This window comes from Neopelma chrysocephalum, unplaced genomic scaffold (assembly GCF_003984885.1).
Source record: "Neopelma chrysocephalum unplaced genomic scaffold, ASM398488v2 Primary Assembly neopelma1_96778, whole genome shotgun sequence".
In the NCBI taxonomy this organism is placed as follows: domain Eukaryota; kingdom Metazoa; phylum Chordata; class Aves; order Passeriformes; family Pipridae; genus Neopelma; species Neopelma chrysocephalum.
Genome location: NW_020925422.1, coordinates 1,662,268 through 1,677,571, shown reverse-complemented (window position 1 = coordinate 1,677,571; position 15,304 = coordinate 1,662,268). Strand labels below are relative to the sequence as shown.

The 15,304-nt window shown below is 44.6% G+C and overlaps 2 protein-coding genes across 6 annotated transcripts in view; one reads left to right on the top strand and one right to left on the bottom strand.

Moving 5' to 3' along the window:
* Positions 1-10,975: 10,975 nt before the first annotated feature.
* Positions 10,976-13,728, bottom strand: ATG12 (autophagy related 12). Its single transcript, XM_027709422.1, has 4 exons — positions 13,517-13,728; positions 13,237-13,373; positions 11,766-11,828; positions 10,976-11,422 (listed from the first exon to the last, which is right to left on the bottom strand). The coding sequence occupies exons 1-4, from the start codon at positions 13,689-13,691 to the stop codon at positions 11,363-11,365; spliced, it is 435 nt and encodes a 144-aa protein (XP_027565223.1). The 5' UTR covers positions 13,692-13,728; the 3' UTR covers positions 10,976-11,362.
* Positions 13,729-13,767: 39 nt separating this feature from the next.
* Positions 13,768-15,304, top strand: part of AP3S1 (adaptor related protein complex 3 subunit sigma 1) — a 32,126-nt gene continuing 30,589 nt past the window's right edge. The window contains exons 1-2 of one of the 5 annotated variants that reach the window (XM_027709416.1): positions 13,770-14,037; positions 15,247-15,283. In XM_027709416.1, coding sequence (XP_027565217.1) covers positions 15,266-15,283 — 18 coding nt within the window. In that variant the 5' untranslated portion in view covers positions 13,770-14,037; positions 15,247-15,265. Of the gene's footprint in view, positions 14,038-15,239; positions 15,284-15,304 lie in introns of all 5 variants that reach the window. The other 4 variants (XM_027709415.1, XM_027709417.1, XM_027709418.1 and 1 more) reach the window with 4 other exon arrangements.

Sequence of the window (15,304 nt, the reverse complement as noted above, 5' to 3'; positions counted from 1 at the left end):
ATTCCTTTGCCACAACATTGATGGGATCATTAGTGATGCTGCCAAATACCACTTGTAAAAGCAAAAGGATGTTTTATATCTTCTGCTGTTACAACTAAGGGAGCAGGCTGGATCTGCTTATTGCAGTTCCAACCTGCTGCTGTTTATTACAGCTCATCTATATTTCTGTACTATTTGTCAAAGTTTTTCCTTGATTACCAAAACATCAAATTTCTCTAGTAGTAACAGAAACTGTTATTTGCTCCTATTCAAAAGTGTTTAGATTTTCATTTTGAATCATTCAACATTACTTGATCCTCAAAACTTCTATGGGAGTTGATTACTTGACTGCATGAACACCAAAAGGAACAATATTCACGTCTCTCCAGCTTTTGTTTTTGCTAATAATCTATTGACATTTATGTACAAATGCCAAACCACCCTGCTGTTACCCAGAAGACAGGTGTAAGCAGACTAGCAATCATTGGGCATGACATCTAACCCCAAGACAGACTTCCTAGGTGAAGCACCCAAACACATACTGGCACATCATCTCCTATTGGAGAGGAGAAAAACCAGGTTTTTCTCATGCTTTATTGAGGAAAATCTTCAATTAAGATTGATGGAATTAATGAACCCTAGCATTAAAAACTTTGCACCATGTATTGGGCCCAAACATGTAGCTTGTGACTGAAGACTTTATTATACATCTTGTAATTCCAAACAAAAGTTGTGGGCTGGTTGAGGGTCGGATCCAAGGTGTCTGAATGACCAGACTCTTGCAGCAAGCAACTATGCTGTGTCTCTTTGGTCTGTTAGCCTGGCCAGATAATAGTACTTCAATCCAATAATGTGTATTTAAGTCTCCTCCTCCAGATAGAGTGGCTTTTACCCTTTTACTAAATCACTCCTTTATTTAGTCTCTGTTCACCTAAGTTTTTTTATGATTGTAGGGATGGTTTTTTAAAGAGAAAATCTGGATCAGCAGCCGTAGTGCAAGTTTTGAGGCCACATGGCTCTACATAGTCATGATTCAATGTAGCAGTGCAGCTGTTCCTCAGTCATATGACCTGGAAAGTGGTAGACTGATCCCTCAGCACTTTACAGATCTTGCATGAGAAGCTGCTGCACGCATAGCAATTCTCAAGAAAAGCTTGAGAACAAACTGCATCAAATAGCATGCAGTGAAACATCATCAGACTAAAACTATGCAGTAATCCATGACTGAAATGAGGACACCACATACAAACTCATGCCATACACCAAAAATACCTACAACTACTAAATGGCATGTGCACTGCCAAAGTAAAAAAATAAAAAACAACAAACCAAACAATGCAGTGAAGAGCTGCAAAATATTAAACCACACAGCACAGAAAGGACTCTTAGAAGAAATCAGTTTGATTCACTTTTGGTGGGACATTAGTGCACCATGCACAGCTACAAATAAAATATAAAATATTGACATTTCTCTCCATGAGAAAAACACTTGAAAATAAGTTACTGTTTCTTTCAATTTGTGGTATTTATATGAGAAAGTTAAAGTGCTGGCTAACCTTCACTGCATTGGCAATATTTATTGTGTAGTTCTGTTTGGAGCCCTTTTTTCCTTTGAGGTTTCCTGTTTCAGAGCTGAAGGGCTCTTAACACGTTTTAGTTCCCAAGAGTTGCTAGGGTTATTAGTTCTGTTGCCAAACTGAGTTTGAAGGAAAGACATTTTTGTCTGCTTTAATGTCATATACTTGCAATGGATTTTTGCAACTGGAACATGTAACTCCATCCTCCATTTTTTTAAGATTAGGCCCTCAATGGAATTATATTTTAACACCGTATTGTCTCAAGTCTAATTGATATACAGACATATATAAATAATTTGCATGTGGAATTATTCCATAGGATGATACAAAGCAACGTTGCTAAGACTTTTGCAATTTTTTTAAATTTTGCTAAATAATGTTCATCATCCACTTCTAATAAAGAAAAGTATGAGTGAATTGAGATGTACAGGTAGTACTTCATCACCACCTATAATCTGCATCCTTAACAAAAACCATTGCTGAATGTAGCTATTGGTAGGCATTTAGAGACAATTGCATGGAGGAAAACTGGAGAACCATTCAAAAAAAGTTCCTAGGTTGCTCTTGAAGTTTTAAGAATAACAATTGTTTTTCTTCCCAAAGTTTAATTTTTCTCAATGTGCATAGCAGGGATCAAATCCCATCTGAAATCAGCACTGTGTACCTAGCAACAAGTACCCCAAGGACTGATCCCTGGCACAGAGGCCAGCTTGTAAATGACAGTTCACATCCACATTATTTACCTTTTAAGCTCCACAGCAGGCTGATCATGTCCAAAGTGCCCACCAGAAGTGGTACCTTGCCAACTTTTGAATTGTGCACAGGCCAAAATCTGTGCCAGCAACTAGCCAGTGTTAGAACTGTTAGTTCTAACAACTAACTGTACAGATGACTGAGCCACAGTGCCCCAGAAAATCTCCTCGCACTACCAAGTCTAGTGACATAGATGTAGTGTGACAGGCTTGACATTAAGCCTTTAACATACTTATTTTGGTCTCTCCTTGGTCAATAGCTAATACATTCAACCTCGCTGGAGGTCTCAGGTGTGGCCAATCAGCTGACTAGAAGCCGGCACCCAGCACTGCCAAGAGGGATTTAAACGGCAGCCGGGAGCTGCATGTGGTTTGCTGGAGGTCTCAGGTGAGGCCATCAGCTGACTAGGGGGCGGCACCCAGCACTGCCAAGAGGGATTTAAACCGCTGCCGGGAGCGCCAGCGACCCGGAGCGCGGCGAACAGGAGCAGGCAAACAGGAACGGAACGTGGCACGGCAGCAAACAGGAACGGAACGTGGCACGGCAGCAAACAGGAACGGAACGTGGCACGGCAGCAAACAGGAACGGAACGTGGCACGGCAGCAAACAGGAACGGAACGTGGCACGGCAGCAAACAGGAACGGAACGTGGCACGGCAGCAAACAGGAACGGAACGTGGCACGGCAGCAAACAGGAACGGAACACGGCAGTTAGCGAGGCAGTTCACGCAGGCAGGGCAAGCAGGAGGGGCACATCTGCCTCCCAGGTCTCTTGGAGAAGCTTTTTTTTTTTTTTTTAATCATAACTCAGCCTAAGCCAGCAATGGTTTCCAAAAAAGTGAAAGCTGTTGCTGCTGCTGTTAAGACGAAGGGTGTGTCCACACAGATGGAACCCCTTAGAGGGACACCAAGACGGATGCAGCTGTTCAGGCCTCTGGCTGTGCAGAGTGTTTGAGCCTGGTGTTAGTACCAGAGGGCAGTGTGAGTAGGGTCTGTGTGTGATGCTAGCAGATGAATGACTTGCTATGCCTGGTGGCAGAGCTCAAAGAAGAGGTAGAGAGACTAAGAAGTATTAGGGAAAGTGAAAGGGAAATTGACTGGTGGAGTCACACCCTTTTGCCCCCAAAAGAAATCCAGCAGGAGACAGTGAAGCCCTGCCCCTCCTGCCATCAGGCAGTTGGAGCAAACCAGGTAGATGGGGGGAAATGGAAAGGGGTCCCTCACCGGAGAGGTAAAAGAATCCCCTTCCGACCCCCGCCATCCCCCCGGGTGCCCTTAGAGAACAGATATGAGGCCCTGGACTCAGAGAATCAGGCAGAGGACAGACAAGAGGAAGATCTGTCTGGAAGGTCTCCTGTTTGCACCCCGTCTACTCAGACTGGTTACAGCTACAGCTACAAAGAAAAAAGGGGTAGTTGTAGTTGGTGACTCCCTTCTGAGGGGAACTGAGGGCCCTATATGTCGACCGGACCCATCCCACAGGGAGGTCTGCTGCCTTCCTGGGGCCCAGGTGAGGGATATTAGTAGGAGACTCGCTCAGCTAATTCGGCCCTCAGATTATTATCCACTGTTGGTAGTCCAGGCTGGCAATGATGACATTAATAGAAGAAGTACCAGGGCAATTAAAAAGGACTTCAAGGCGCTGGGTCAATTAGTTGATGAGACAGGAGCACAGGTGGTGTTCACCTCACTTCCTGCAGTAGCAGGGATGAATGAGGAGAGGAGAGGAGAGGAGAAGGAAAACCCATCTTATCAATAGGTGGCTAAGGGATTGGTGCCACTGGTGGAACTTTGGGTTTTTTGACCATGGGGCAAATTCCATCATACTTAGTCTCTTCAAACCAGATGGGCTTCATCTATCTAGCAAGGGCAAAAGGACTCTAGTCCATACGTTGGCAGGGCTGATAAGGAGGGCTTTAAACTAGGTTTGAAGGGGGAAGGGGTTGAAACCGGGTTCTCCAGAAAGGAGCCCAAGGGTGGGTAGCCTAAGTTAAGAGTCAAATCAGCAGCCCAGCTGAAGTGCATGTACACCAATGCATGCAGCACGTGTAACAAACAAGAGGAGCTGGAAGCTGTCATGCAGCAGGAAAGCTATGATGTAGTCGCTATCACGGAAACGTGGTGGGATGACTCACATGACTGGAGTGCTACTGTGGGTGGCTACAGGCTCTTCAGAAGGGACAGGCAGGGTAGGAGAGGTGGAGGGGTGGCCCTATATGTTAGAGAGTCTCTTAACTCTGTAGAAGTTGAAGTCAGTAACAATAAGGTTGAGTGCCTGTGGATCAGAATCAGGGAAAGGCCAACAAGGCTGACAAGCTGGTGGGAGTCTGTTACAGACCACCCAATCAGGATGATGAGGGTGATGAATTATTCTACAAGCAGCTGGCAGATGTCTCAAAATTGCCAGCCCTTGTTCTCGTGGGTGACTTTAACCTGCCGGATGTCTGCTGGGAACTCCACACAGCAGAGAAGAGGCAGTCTAGGAGATTCCTAGAGCATATAGAGGATAATTTCCTGCTCCAGCTGGTAAATGAACCTACTGGGGATGGAGCCCCACTAGACCTCCTGTTCACAGAGAGGGGCTGGTGGGAGATGTGGTGGTCGATGGACGTCTGGGACACAGTGATCATGAAATAATAGAGTTTTCAATACTCAGGGATGCAAGGAGGGCCATCAATAAAACCTCTACGCTGGACTTCTGGAGGGCAGATTTCAGCCTATTCAGAAGACTAGTTCAGAGTGTGCCCTGGGAAACAACCCTTGAAAACAAAGGGGTCCAGGAGGGATGGACGTACTTCAAGAAGCAAGTTTTGAAAGCACAGGAGCAGGCTGTCCCAGTGTGCCGAAAGGCAAGCCGGCGGGGAAGACAACCGATCTGGCTGAACAGGGAGATTTTGAAAGAAATTAGGGTAAAGAAGAGAGCCTACCGATTATGGAAAAAAAGACTGACTACTCAGGAAGAATTTAGGAATATAGTTAGGTCATGTAGAAAGAAAATTAGAGAGACAAAGGCACAACTTGAACTGAATTTTGCCACCTCTGCAAAGGATAACAAAAAGTCCTTCTACAGATACATCAATAGCAAAAGGAGGGGCAAGGAAAACCTCCATTCTTTACTGGACATGGGTGGGAATATAGTTATCAAAGATGAGGAAAAGGCTGAGCACCTTCTTTGTCTCAGTTTAAGACAGGTTGTCCTGAGGACAGCTGGCTTCTGGAGCTTGTAGAAAGAGAGAAGAATCTGAACAGCCCCCCTGTAATCCAGAAGGAAACAGTTAGTGACCTACTGAGCTGCTTGGATCCCCACAAGTCTATGGGACCAGATGAGATCCACCCAAGGGTGATGAGGAAGCTGGTGGAAGAGCTCGCCAAGCCTCTCTCTATCATCTACCAGCAGTCCTGGCTCACTGGGGAGGTCCCAGATGATTGGAAGTTGGTGAATGTCACACCAATCCACAAAAAGGGCCGGAAGGAGGACCCAGGAAACTACAGGCCCGTCAGCCTGACCTCAGTGCCTGGCAAGGTTATGGAGCAGATCATCCTAAGTGCAATCACACAGCACCTACGGGATGGACAAAGGATCAGACCCAGCCAGCATGGGTTTAGGAGGGGCAGGTCTTGTCTGACCAACCTGATCTCCTTTTATGGTCAGGTGACCCACCTGGTGGATGAGGGGAAGGCTGTGGATGTGGTCTATCTGGACTTCAGCAAAGCCTTTGACACTGTCTCCCACAGCATTCTCCTGAAAAAGCTGGCAGCCCACAGCTTGGATAGGGGCACCCTGTGCTGGGTAAGGAACTGGCTGGAGGGCCGGGCCCAGAGAGTGGTGGTGAACAGTGCTGCATCCAATTGGCGGCCGGTCACTAGTGGTGTCCCCCAGGGATCAGTGTTGGGCCCAGTCCTATTTAATATCTTTATTGATGATTTAGATGAGGGGATTGAGTCCACCATCAGCAAATTTGCAGATGACACTAAGTTGAGGGGCAGTGTCAATCAGCTGGAAGGCAGGAGGGCTCTGCAGAGGGACCTGGAGAGGTTGGAGAGTTGGGCTGATTCCAGCGGGATGAGGTTCCACAAGGCCAAGTGCCGGGTCCTCCACTTTGGCCACAACAACCCCATGCAGCGCTACAGGCTGGGCACAGAGTGGCTGGAGAGCAGCCAGGCAGAAAGGGACCTGAGAGTTTGGATTGACAGGAAGCTGAACACGAGCCAGCAGTGTGCCCAGCTGGCCAAGAAGGCCAATGGCATCCTGGCCTGGATCAGGAACAGTGTGGCCAGCAGGTCCAAGGAAGTGATTCTTCCCCTGTACTCAGAGCTGGTAAGGCCACACCTCGAGTACTGTGTCCAGTTCTGGGCCCCTCCGTTCAGGAAGGATATTGAGGTGCTGGAGCTGGTCCAGAGGAAAGCAACTAGGCTGGTGAAGGGACTCGAGCACAAGTCCTATGAGGAGAGGCTGAGAGAGCTGGGGCTGTTCAGCCTGGAGAAGAGGAGGCTCAGGGGAGACCTCATCACTCTCTACAACTCCCTGAAAGGAGGTTGTAGCCAGGTGGGGGTCAGTCTCTTCTCCTAGGCAGCTATCAGTAAGACAAGAGGGAATGGTCTTAAGCTGTGCCAGGGAGGTTTAGGTTAGATATTAGAAAGAATTTCTTTCCAGAGAGGGTAATCAGACATTGGAATGGGCTGCCCAGGGAAGTAGTGGATTCTCCGTCCCTGGAAGTTTTTAAGACTGGATGTGGCACTTAGTGCCATGGTCTAGCAAACGCAGCGGTAGTGGATCAAGGGTTGGACTTGATGATCTCGGAGGTCCCTTCCAACCCAGCTGATTCTATGATTCTTAACCTTCCATTTTAGGATGAAACAATCTCTAAATCAGTTTTTGTCTCTCTAGATATTTTAGCTTCAAAAGACTTCTGACTAAAATACAGTGAGATGCACCTGACATCTCATGGCATTACAGCTATTGAAGCAAGAGCAAAGCAGGGACAAGAAAAGTATGTCAATTTTTACAGTGTTTAGCCTTGGAACATTAAATATGGTGCTAGCAAAGCTGAAGCATGGTCTCTGCAAATAAGAAACACATTTTACATGTTTTCTTGTCAAGTGTTTTTCTTCTCTTGATGATCCAGTACAAAACTAGGCTGAAAACACTTCTTATCTTTTAATGCATGTTGCATTTTATACAAGCTTGTAATAGTCATAATCATCATGAAAACCCCAGAGTTTAAGGCATTTTTGCACCTTTTTTTTCCTCTCATCTCCAAGATGAAAATGTAGTATGATAATGCCTTGAAAAACCTTTGTACAACATCCCTGAAGAGTAACTCCGACTTCAGGGTGGTCAAGAACAACATAAGCCAAAAACTTGTGCAAAAAATGGCAGAATTTGATCTGTAAAATGGGTAAACGGAAGCTGCTTTGGAGTTGAGAAGGAGTTTGAAGAATGGATGTGTGAATTTCCAACCCACAACCTTGAATTTACTGTATATCAGTACATTCAAGATTATGTTGTGGGGATAATTAACACAGACATATCCTCTGTTAAAGTCTTAGCAGTAGTTTTTGGAGACTTGAAAGTAAATATGACATTTGCTCAGTATGTACACAGGTGACATGACTATGTATTTTATCATTTCATTCATGAGGTAACTTTAGTTTCATTTGGCTCCTTCACATTTTCCATGTGCTTTTTAGTTCAAGCTACAAATTACAATTTTATAATTAATGCTAGTCTCCAAACCATTACAATAGTACACATAAATAATGCCTCCCAGTTTAAAGGGTTTGAACCTGGTGATTATTGACTTGAAACAGGATAACTGAATTTTGCATAAGACTATTATTTAGTATGACGATGTTGTGAAGTCTTTCCTAAAAACAGTATAAAAATTTTCTTCTACAATACTTTATTTACTTCTCAGTCTTTAAAAATTAATCTATTTACTGAATTTTCCCAATTTGACCTTTCTATTAATTCAATTACAGAAAATCAAGTGAATTAAACTACATTACAAATATTGGCAGTTCAGTGCTGTAGCATCTTTGGGTGGAACACAATACTGAGTAAATCTACACTTTTTTTGTCTTGTACAACTCTCATAGACTTGTCTGAGAGTCAGCCCTTACTTTCATATCCTTTTTCTCCCACTCCAGCAATTGAGATCACTTAAAGGATAGTCACCACTTTTGCTCATACTAGATACAGTTCATGTTCTACTTTAGATCTTCATGTTTCCAATTTACTGGAAATACTATTTTTAAAGATATAAGAATTTCAGGATCATCTGTGATTTTAGATGCTATAATGTCACTTTTTAAAAGATGAGATTTAACATGTATTTTGCAACCGTTGTCTTTTGCAAATTCTACAAGCAACTTACTGGGAATCACTTATTTGTTCACTTGAGACATTATCTACTTGACGTATTTGCAGTCTATTCTGTTATTTAAAATTATGAACAAGGAAAAGTTTCTGCCACTTCAAACAGTCACACCCCAAGTCTAGGCAGAGAGAGCCCATGGTCCTTAAAGAGCTACCAGAGATAAACAAGCACTGACTACCTCCCCAGTGAAAGAAGGTACAAAACAACAGAGAAAAGTGGCAAAAAGCAGGACTGTCTCTGTAAAGAAGGTACAGAAGTTAGATGAGGGAAATTAGTAGAAGTGAAACTGGCAGTCGTTAGAAGGAACAGAATAAAGGCAGCCATTTAAGAGCACTGAGGAAACAGAAAGCAAGAGCTGGATTAGACACTGTATACTGGTAAACTAGGGGCAAAGAAATAATTAGTTGGGATTGGAGAAAAATTAAGAGGAGAAAAAATGCTGGAGCAAACAGTAATAAATAAGTATTACTCAAGGAACAAGACGAATCTTAAATAAATGAATAATTCAAATCTTCATGAGTAAGTTATCCAGGTCCAAAAATGCATGTGGTGAACAAAAGAAATCCAAACCATTACTGTGGCTTTCACTATGGACTATGGACTATGACATTTCAAGGAATTCTAGTAAACAATTTTTTTTATTCAACTTCAGAGAAAAAAATTATCTATAGATTCAACATAAATCACAATGTTCTACCTTTAGCTGGCATGATACAATGACATACAGTTCTTCTTCACTTCAAGATCTTAATGTGTTTTTATTATTTTAAAACCAAACCAAAACACAACCTCCCTAAATACACACAAACCAACCTTGTTGCATCACTTCTGAAGAGTACATTTGCAGTTTATCAGTAGTTTCATTTGTTAAGATCAAGTGAGGTGAAAGGTACCAACTGAACATTCTTCAAAGAGAACTAGACTAGTAGCTTATCTTAGGTAAACATATGGTCACATGGGAGAACAGACTACTTATATTTGTAAGGACAGCAAGTGGACACGCTATGAAAAAGATTGAAACAAAAAAATCTAGGAGAAACTATGCAAATACCTTTGTCCTTGTGTACCCTCTAGTGGCTGGCAAGGTTGTGCTGGCCTCACAGTACCTGAGCAGGCAATTTCCTCGACAAGGCAGAATCAGAGTGCTTACCTCTGCAATAATTCTCTTAAATAGATGGAGATTCATGATATCCAGGTAATGAGCAAGCAAAAGTATGGATTATTTGAAGTTTTAAGTTTACAGCCAATTCTGCCTTGTTAGCTTAACCCAGTGAATCCAGGTTTTTCACTTAAAGCATGGTAAAATATATTGTGCTATTCACACAGCAGGGATTCAGGGCATGTGTCTGTGTAACTGTGGCACACGGCATGCTGCATGCAAACTGCAGCAACATCGGGAAGGTAAGCTGAGTATTAGTTCACCCCAAGTCCTCTGAGGGTGGAAAAAATCCAATGCACAGGTTGCAGAGCCACATAAGAGCCAGTTATGTATAAAAGAGCAGTGAACAGTTCAAGACTACTGTAAAAACACCCTTTAAACTGGAACAGGCTGTTTTGTCTGTATGTGCTGAAGAACTGGATTACGTCAGGGACCAAAACTCACCCACCATAAGAATATTATGCAAGCAAACAACTAACATTTAATTTAGTTCAGCTTAAGCAAACATTAAAGACTGTAATACAGACATTTAAAATAAACCCACAAAACCCCCATCTCTCATACCCAAACCCTCCAACAAACAAAAGCAAAGGTCAGTACCCTAGTCAAGGTACCAAGACCTCTCCACGATGAAACAAACCCCAAACCACCCCTCATTGTCATGACTTAGCAAAAGGATGTAAAGTGCCCTCTATTTTGCTGGTGGACCATGCATCTGGTGAAACACAAAAATTACACCAACCAAAATGAGAATAGGTTTTTAGCACCTCATGTCTATTTGTCCATGAACTGAAGATGCAATAGCTAGTTGCATCATTTAACTAAAGATGCAAGTCATTAAACAGTATCAGAAGAAACACCTTGACAGCTGCTGAAGCATTCAGGCTTCAACAAATCACTACACAATTAGCGTGGGAGGAAAGTATTTTGAGGCCTATCCTTATGCTGTGTCATGTAAATAAGGTGCTGACACTACCAACACTATGGAGGCACAGAGAGAAGTAGTCAGACTGTATACCAATACCTACACATCATGAGAAAAAAAAATCAAAATACTGTCTTGAAATGACATGAAATAATGCATATTCAGAATGCACAAAACAGACACACGTCAGAAGTAAACTGAAACCCAGGCTATATGTACAACAGACATCACTTTTAATAAAAAAGGTACTTTTATCTTCAGTACAGCATACAGACAGAGGCAACCAGCCAGTCCTCCAGACAACTGAAATAGCTTCCCTTCAGATATAGCAATTAAGAAGTCAGCAGCAAGATAGCTGGCTCTGCTCTACAGATTGCAAGTGTTTTTTCTGCACCTCAGATGTACATCAGAAAGAAGTCACGTGATCAGACAGTCTAGGCAGCTCTTTGCTTATGCTATTCACCTGCATCATACAGGCACAAGCAGAAATGCAAAAATCCTTCTTGCCATGTGTTTACAGGTTGAGTTTAAGACAGTAGTCCTTTTTCCATTTTTGAAGAGAACACCTGAACAACTCTATTGCCTGTTGTTCATCCCCATGCCTGAGTTTTGCAATAATGCAGTACTAGCTTGCCATCACTTCCAAAACACTGCAAGAAAACAAAAAAACATGAGTGTTACATTTATTCATGGACTAGCATATACATAAAGCAAAACCTCTCCCATCAGGTAAAACATGTCATGGAATATTGTTACTGGTAAGAAAGCTCTCCATCATAACAGCAGGCATGACAACGTTACTGTATGTGAAAGAATGCATTTCCAGAGGCTGTGTGAAGTCACATCTCTTTAGATTACATTCATACAGATCTGTGAATATCAACTAGGTAATACTCTGTAACTGCTAAGGGCAGTAACAGATTTCAAGTGCCAGAAGTATACAGACAAATCCTGCTAAACACATTTGGAAAGGTTATTTAAGATGAAAGTCACCTCATAGAGGGTCCCAACTTCTTGGTCTGGAGATGGAGCAAAAGACTGGTTTACATATATGAACTGCAACAAAGCAAAAGAGAAGAGATGGAGATCTCACATACATCTCATAGGGAATACAGAAGAAACATTCTGCAGTCAGAAGTTATTTTACAATCTTTACAGCACACACCAGAACACTACCAATTAGTATCTTCACTTCAGCGTGGAGGGGCAACGTGACTTCCAGGAGTCACCTCTGTCTGGCTAACCAGACCAAGTCAAAGTAAGCGTGGCGACTTCCTTTTCCTGCAAGCTGACCCATGAGCCTCCCATACAGAAGCACAAAGTGAACTCACTGGCTTAGTTCTTGCTCCTATTTCAAGCATCCAAACCATTCACACTATTCCAGATTTGCTCAATTAGAATTATTCTTTTTTCAGGTCATCTTTCTCAGTTCCTACTTCAAATGCATTTACACATATAGTAGTGACTCCACAGTGTCAGAAAGGTCCTTCGGATCGGCAGTGTGAGGTAGCAACAGGTAGTGGGGCATCATGTGCTATTCCCAAATAACAGCTATAAAATTCCTATGGCTTTGCTCCTGAAACCACACAGGAAGGCTACGTACTCCTTTTTTTTTTTCCTGAGATAATGAGATCACAGTTACTGAATCAAATTGTTGAGAATATCCATGAACAGTTAATTCCTGAACTATCACTCTTCTCTGAGATACTAAGCCTTGAGAAAGGGAAATCCGCCAAGATTTCCAGGTGAAAGAGAAGGCTAGTGAAATCCTTTATGGCTATATACTTAAATAAGACTCTGCAGACTAACAGAATGATTTCATTCACACTTTAGTTGGCTACTTTAATGAATCTAGCTTTAACCTCATATCTTAAATTAAAACTTTGAAGTTTATAGATGTTAAGAGTAAAACAACAAAAGTCATGCAATTGTATTTCCAGCTCTTCCAATGTTATCACAAAGTCACTTGGGCTTGTGAAGGGTTCCATGGGAAGCAACTCATAAATAATACTGGCAATCTGCTGTCCAACTGTGAGCACTTCCCAGCTACCCACTTTGAAAAGACAAATCGTCCTATGAAGTAATTAAACTTTTTGAGATGTAAGTTCTGAAGGAAACATACATTCATATTCAGAAGGTCAATCCCAAACACTTTGGACTTTTTCCCAAATACCACATCCGTGTACCCAACTTCCACAGGTGCAGTGCGCACAGAAATGTTTCCCTGAGATGCAGCGCTGCCCAGCGGCCACACAGCTCTGCCCGGCAGTATCAGACATGGAGAAATGGAGAAAAAAGCCCAAAGGCCAGAGCTGAGCACACCCAGGCTGCACTGCCACAGCTCCCCTCAGTGGGATAGTTCTCCTGGTGCGCCTCCTAAAACCTTCCTGCTGGAAGCTGCAGCCTGGAATTCCAACAGTGTCCCTGCAAGGTATGACAGCTCCCGCCCGGCGTCCGCCCGTACCAGCTGCTCGGAGGCCATCAGCTTGAGGAATTTCTTGATGAAGTCCACGAGGCCCTGGATGGTGCGGGTCCGCTCCACCGCCCACTTCTTGGTCTTCATGATGGGGGTGTCGCCCACGGCCTTCAGCAGCACGTCAACTGCGGGGAAGGGGCGTCAGACCAGGGCCCGCCCCCAACACCGCCCATTGGCCCGCTCCGCCCGCCCCCCGTCGCCTATTGGCTGGTGCAACCGCCCGTCACCGCGAGCGCCCGCCCCGCCAGCAGCCCCCGCGCCCCATTACTTTTCTTCTTCGCGTCGCCCGCGGGCTCCTCGGTGCCCGGCGACCCGGCCGCGGGTGGCCCCGGTTCGGCGGCCCCCGCCGCCGCTCCGCCCTCCGCGGCCTCCTCCCCGCCGTCGCTGCGGCTGCCACTCTGCGGCGCGGCGGGCTGCAGCTGCTGCTCCTCCGCTTCCGCCATGATGGGGCCGCAGCTCCGCCTCCGCGGGCGGCGGGAAGTGACGAGACGCCACCGCCTTTCCCGTCACGTGGGCACGACGGTCACGTGGGGCGCGAGCAGTCCCGCCGGCAGCGGCCGCCCCCTGCCTGGCACGTGGTGCGCGCGCGACCCCCCCACGGAGACGTGGGGAGAGGAAGAGGAAGGAGGAGGAAGAAAAGAAGGAAGGAGAGGAGGAGGAATAGGAAGGGAGGGAGACACAGCACTGCGCAGCCGGCCCGGTCCTCGCCGCCGCCCCACCATGATCAAAGCCATCCTCATCTTCAACAACCACGGCAAGCCGCGGCTCTCCAAGTTCTACCAGCGCTATGTACGGGCAGGGCCGGGCCGGGCCGGGCCTGGCCGGGCGGGGCTGGGCGGGGCGGGCGCGGATCCCACACTGGGGCACCTGGCCCTGCCGGCTGCGCTGGGCCAGGGACAGCGCCAGGGGGAAGTGGAGGTGCTGAGACCGGCTGAACGAGGCTTCGAGGAAAGCTGTTCCCCTAGCCTGTGGTGTTCCCGCTGGGAATTGCCCTTCAGTAGCTCTAAACCTGAAGGGAGGGAGTTTAGTCCGGCAGCAGACCTGGCTCTGAGCTGCTGTTCTGAACGCGGCTGTGTTTTCAGCCTGAAGTGCTGTAGGTCTGTGCTGTTGCAGAGGGGTCAGAACCTCTGAGATGAGTTTATTGGGACTCGCAGGTTCAGGAGGCAGAACCTTTTCCTTTGCAAACTTTCAGTGTGCTGTAATAATACAGTTGACGTGAAAATGTGATAAAATAGAAAATAATATTCTTCTGCGTGGGAGAAAGTCAGTAGCAGAGCAGCTCTGAAAATGCAGCACAAAGCACTTATCTGAATAAAAAGAAAGTGCAGCCTCAGGGAACTGAGAAACAATGTGGAAACTGTTGATTTAGTTCAAGGAAAAGAGATTTAGTTCAAGGATAAGACGTTTTAAGGTAGTGTTTTGAGCATTCTGTATTTCCCTGCAAATAGGCTAAAGTCTGCTTGGTCTGACTTTGGTCATTAGAATACAAGAGAACAACTGGTGCTTCTAAGAGTTATATAAGCAAATTATTATTTTTCAGTAGTGCAATTACTTACTTGGATTTGTGGCCACTTTCTTGCAATTCTGGCTGTTACAGAAGTCACAGTTTATTGGAACAGATGGATCTTACTTCTGCACCTCAGAGCAGAAATGATGACTATCACACTTCAGTTTACACAGGCTTTGAATTGAAGGAGAGGAACTGATACCGGTCATTCCTAATAATGACTGAATTTGATCCCTTCTTCTTAGCCAATACTGGGAAATTTTAATAGAGCTTTGTGAAGTTATTTTCTTTTTTCTCAGTTGCCAAGTAGATGTCTTTAGTTTTCCATTTCTAATTTAAAAATTAGAATGGAATATTCTCACCTGCACATAAAGATAAGCATTCTCTTGTGTCCCTGCTCTGTTCTTGATAACTTCAATTGCAGAGCTACAGTAACTTCATAAGTTTCTTTTTTTTCCCCTTTTCTTTCTCCTCCCCCCCCCAATGTGCAGCTAACAATTAAATTCACAGATGAAAGACTTTGGAAAGGTAAACTTGTATTAATATGTA

What these genes read in the sequence shown, in the direction of transcription:
- ATG12 (XM_027709422.1), bottom strand. Translation starts at nt 13,691, where the DNA reads ATGGCGGAAGCGGAGGAGCAGCAGCTGCAGCCCGCCGCGCCGCAGAGT. An exon ending in GGGCGACGCGAAGAAGAAAA is followed by an intron (nt 13,374 to 13,516) that starts GTAATGGGGCGC and finishes CCTTCCCCGCAG; the next exon opens with TTGACGTGCTGCTGAAGGCC. An exon ending in AAGTTGGGACCCTCTATGAG is followed by an intron (nt 11,423 to 11,765) that starts GTGACTTTCATC and finishes GTTTTCTTGCAG; the next exon opens with TGTTTTGGAAGTGATGGCAA.